At 46.9% G+C, this 5000-nt stretch overlaps 1 protein-coding gene across 2 annotated transcripts in view; it reads right to left on the reverse strand.

Annotated features, from left to right (window-relative positions):
- alg5 (ALG5 dolichyl-phosphate beta-glucosyltransferase) overlaps window positions 1-5000 on the reverse strand; it is a gene marked incomplete at its 5' end in the record, with an annotated part of 21102 nt that overhangs the window by 12018 nt on the left and 4084 nt on the right. For both annotated transcript variants that reach the window (XM_031808734.1, XM_031808733.1), the window contains 3 exon segments: window positions 373-432; window positions 4237-4350; window positions 4889-4981. In XM_031808734.1, the coding sequence (XP_031664594.1) occupies window positions 373-432; window positions 4237-4350; window positions 4889-4981 (267 nt within the window).

Genomic DNA, 5000 nt, shown 5'->3' on the forward strand with positions numbered 1-5000 from the left:
GAGAGAGAGAGATGGGGGGGGAGGAGAGAGAGAGAGATGGGAGATGGGAGAGAGAGAGAGAGAGATGGGAGAGAGAGAGAGAGAGATGGGAGAGAGAGAGAGAGATGGGAGAGAGAGAGAGAGATGGGGAGAGAGAGAGAGATGGGAGAGAGAGAGAGAGATGGGAGAGAGAGACGAGAGAGAGAGAGAGAGAGAGAGAGAGAGAGAGAGAGAGAGAGAGAGAGAGAGATGGGAAGAGAGAGAGAGAGAGAGATGGGAGAGAGAGAGAGATGGGAGAGAAGAGAGAGAGATGGGAGAGAGAAGATGGGAGAGAGAGAGATGGGAGAGAGAGAGATGGGAGAGAGAGAGAGAAAGATGGGAGAGAGAGAGTACCGAAGCGACTGCCTCCTCCTCCAGGTGTGCTCTGGACCCACAGGAAATAGCCATGTTCTCCTGTAATACACAAGCTTTTCGTTATTTAACCGGGAGAGAAAGTCCCATTGAAATCAAATCAACATTTTATTAGTCACATACACATGTTTAGCAGATGTTATTGCAGGTGTAGCTAAATGCTTGTGTTCCTAACTCCAACAGTGCAGTAGTATCTAACAATACACACCACATCTACAAGTAAAAGAATGGAATTAAGAAATATATAAAGATTAGGATAAGCAATGTCGGAGTAGCAATGACTAAAATATAGTAGAATACAGTATATACATATGAAATGAGTAAAGCAGTATGTAAACATTATTAAAGTGACCAGTGTTCCATTATTAATGTGACCAGTGTTCCATTATAATGTGACCAGTGTTCCATTATTAATGTGACCAGTGTTCCATTATTAATGTGACCAGTGTTCCATTATAATGTGACCAGTGTTCCATTATTAATGTGACCAGTGTTTCCATTATTAATGTGACCAGTGTTCCATTATAATGTGACCAGTGTTCCATTATTAAAGTGACTAGTGTTCCATTATTAATGTGACCAGTGTTCCATTATTAATGTGACCAGTGTTCCATTATTAATGTGACCAGTGTTCCATTATTAAAGTGACTAGTGTTCCATTATTAAAGTGACCAGTGTTCCATTATTAATGTGACCAGTGTTCCATTATTAATGTGACCAGTGTTCCATTATTAATGTGACCAGTGTTCCATTATTAAAGTGACCAGTGTTCCATTATTAATGTGACCAGTGTTCCATTATTAAAGTGACCAGTGTTCCATTATTAATGTGACCAGTGTTCCATTATTAAAGTGACCAGTGTTCCATTATTAATGTGACCAGTGTTCCATTATTAATGTGACCAGTGTTCCATTATTAAAGTGACTAGTGTTCCATGTCTATGTACGTAGAGCAGCAGCCTCTAAGGTGCAGGGTTGAGTAACCGGGTGGAAGCCGCCCAATGATGTCTATTTAACAGTCTGACGGCCTTGAGATAGAAGCTGTTTTTCAGTCTCTCGGTCCCAGCTTTGATGCATCTGATCTTTTTGGCCTTCCTGTGACATTGGGTGCTGTAGGTGTCATGGAGGGTGTGGAGCAGTGTGCCCCCAGTGATGTTTTGGGATGACCGTACCACCCTATGGAGAGCCCTGCGGTTGAGGACGGTGCAGTTGCCATACCAGGCGGTGATACAGCCCGACAGGATGCTAAATGTTTGTGAGGGTCTTAGGTGCCAAGCAGATTTTTTTTTGCATCCTGAGGTTGAAGAGGCGCAGATTGTCAGTGATGTGTACGCCAAGAAACTTGAAGCTTTTCACGTTCTCCACTGCTGTCCTGTTAATGTGGATAGGGGCGTGCCCCCTCTGCTGTTTCCTGAAGTCCACGATCAGCTCCTTCGTTTTGTTGAGGGAGAGGTTATTTTCCTGGCCACCACTCCACCAGGGCCCTCACCTCCTCCCTGGAGGCTGTCTCATCATTGTTGGTAATCAAGCCTTCTACTGTTGTGTCATCTGCAAACTTGATGATGGTGTTGGAGGGGTGCGTGGCCACGCAGTCATGGGTGAACAGGGAGTACAGGAGAGGGCTGAGCACGCACCCCTGTGGGGCCCCTGTGTTGAGGATAAGCAAAGAAAAGGTGTTTCCACCTGGGGGTGGCCCGTCAGGAAGTCCAGGACCCAGTTGCACAGGGTGGGGTTCAGACCCAAGGCCCCAAGCTAAATGATGATCCTGGATAGTACTATGGTGTTGAAGGCTGAGCTGTAGTCAATGAACAGCATTCTTATATAGGGATTCTTCTTGTCCAGATGGGATAGGGCAGTATGCAGTGCGTCTGTGGATCTATTAGGGCGGTAAGCAAAATGAAGTGGGTCTAGGGTGTCAGGTAAGGTAGAGGTGATATGATCCTTAACTTGCCTCTCAAAACACTTCATGATGACAGAAGTGAGTGCTATGGGGCGATAGACATTTAGTTCAGTTACCTTTTGCTTTCTTGGGTAGAGGAACAATGGTGGACATCTTGAAGCAAGTGGGGACAGTAGACTGGGATAGGGAGAGATTGAATATTTCCGTAAACACTCCAGCCACTCCAGGAATCGACTAGGGACGCAGTCTGGACCGGCAGCATTGCGAGGGTTAACATGCTTAAATGTCTTACTCACGTCGGCCACGGAGAATGAGAGTCCACAGTCTTTGGTAGCGGGCTGCGTCGGTGGCATTGTGTTATCCTCAAAGCGGGCGAAGAAGGTGTTTAGCTTGTCTGGGAGCAACACGTCGGTGTCCGTGACGTGGCTGGTTTTCCTTTGGAATCTGCGATTGAAGTCAATAGACCAGAGCAAACTTCCGCTTCAGTTAGCCAGCTTCCGCTTCAGTTAGCCAGCTTCCGCTTCAGTTAGCCATTCGAGCTCAGGCTTCATCTGTACTACGACAGTAGATATTTCTTGCTACGTCTGCCATTAATTCTAGCAGACTTGGAACTGATCGTGCATGTCACACATGGCTAGTTGAACGCCAAACTCTTTATTGAGACAACGCCGAAACATCCACGGTAGCCACAGTTTCATTTGTGCCAAAAAAAAAAGTTATCTTGCAAATTCAGCAGGCTATTACTTATCGTTAATGCAGTCTTCGGTGTGTATTTCAATGCACCACCTATCTGTGGAACAGCTTGTTGCGTTGTGGCCATAGAGCCATAGACACTGGCTGTTAAACTGAACACTACCAATGGCTGCAGATCTTGACTTGAATTGGAACTACCATTCTATGAATTATAGGTCTATGGTTGGCTCCCGGCTCTATGGTTGGCTCCCGGCTCTATGGTTAGCTCCCGGCTCTATGGTTAGCTCCCGGCTCTATGGTTGGCTCCCGGCTGTCAGTTTGCCCGTTGCAAATTTCAAAATACAATCTCGTTGTAAAACGTAGTTGGGAAAGCAGATGCTGTCCTTAGTAAAATGTGATAGTTCTTTTTTTATTATTTGACCCATTTTTTCTCCCCAATTTCAATCTTGTCTCATCGCTGCAACTCCCCAACAGGGTCGGGAGACAAAGGTCAAGTCACACTGCCTCTGAAACCCACCAAACCAGGCTTCCTAACACCACACTTAACCCGGAAACCACTCGCATCAATGTGTCGGAGGAAACCTGCAGGCGCCCTAATACCACCACACAGAGTCGCTAGAGCGCGGTGAGCTAACTAAAGCCCCCCCCCCCCCCCCCGGCCAAACTCTCCCCTAACCCGGACGACGCTCAGCCAATTGTGCGCCGCCCTATGGGACTCCCGATCACGGCCAGTTGTGATACAGCCTGGGATCGAACCCGGGTCTGTAGCGACGCCTCTGGCACTGAGATGCCTTAGATGGTTACACCACTCAGGAGACCACGTAATTGGTATTTTAACATTACAATTTCTTTAAACATAAAAACCATTTGATGAATAAAACATGTGAATCAGTCATCTTGACGATGATAATATCTCTGTGAGAGGGAGGGAATCTGATTTCATTGGTCCTCAACTTGTGGCTTCTAGACACTTCATTCAGGATAAACGGAGTTAGCCCTGAGTCAGTCAGCACCCAGAGCAGGTTCATTTTGAAGGACTCGTTGCCATAGAAACGTCCCTGGCTAAAAGATGAGCCACTTTCATGGTACAGGGTTATCCTGAGTTGAACTCAGAGTTGACCAAAGCTACCTGGCTAACTTGTCAAACCTGATTGGTAGAACAGGACTCTGGTCAAAACAGAAACATTATATAGCCTAGTCAGGGAAATGACATTTATATTCTAGACAACATAAAGCTAGAATCATAACACCCACTGGTTTGATGTTTACGTCATGAAGGCCGGCCTCCACCTTCTCCACGTCTGCAAACTTAGTGGCTCCGTCCGCATCCGCCATCAATATCAGCTTCCCTCTGGAACTCAGAGTACCCTGACACACACACACACAGACACACACACGCACACACAGACACACACAGACACACACAGACACACACAGACACACACACACACAGACACGCACGCGCACACAGACACGCACGCGCACACACAGACACACGCGCACACACACACACAGACACACGCGCACACACACACACACACGCACGCACACACACGCACGCACACACACGCACACACACACAGACGCGCACACAGACACACAGACACACAGACACACAGACACACACACACAATTGTAAGCTGAATGTGACAGTTGTGGTGAATGGCGTTCTTTTGTCAAAGGCAGCGTTCTGTCCAGTACGGAGTTACTACATTCATAACCTTATTTTAAATGTGGCAGTGAGCAGAGATATAGAATTAAATATATGTATATTGTGTATCTCTAAATTTACAAGCAGAGCTCTCACCATCGTGTGTGTGTGTGTGTGTGTGTGTGTGTGTGTGTGTGTGTGTGTGTGTGTGTGTGTGTGTGTGTGTGTGTGTGTGTGTGTGTGCGCGTGTCTCACCATCCTGACGGCCCCTCCTTTCCCTCTGTTTTTCACCAGGGTCAGGACTCGGACTTTGTCTGCGCCATACTTTCTGGTGTACCGCAAGGCAACCTGGGAAGGACAACGCCAA

Source organism: Oncorhynchus kisutch, linkage group LG29 (assembly GCF_002021735.2).
Source record: "Oncorhynchus kisutch isolate 150728-3 linkage group LG29, Okis_V2, whole genome shotgun sequence".
Classification (NCBI taxonomy): Eukaryota; Metazoa; Chordata; class Actinopteri; order Salmoniformes; family Salmonidae; genus Oncorhynchus; species Oncorhynchus kisutch.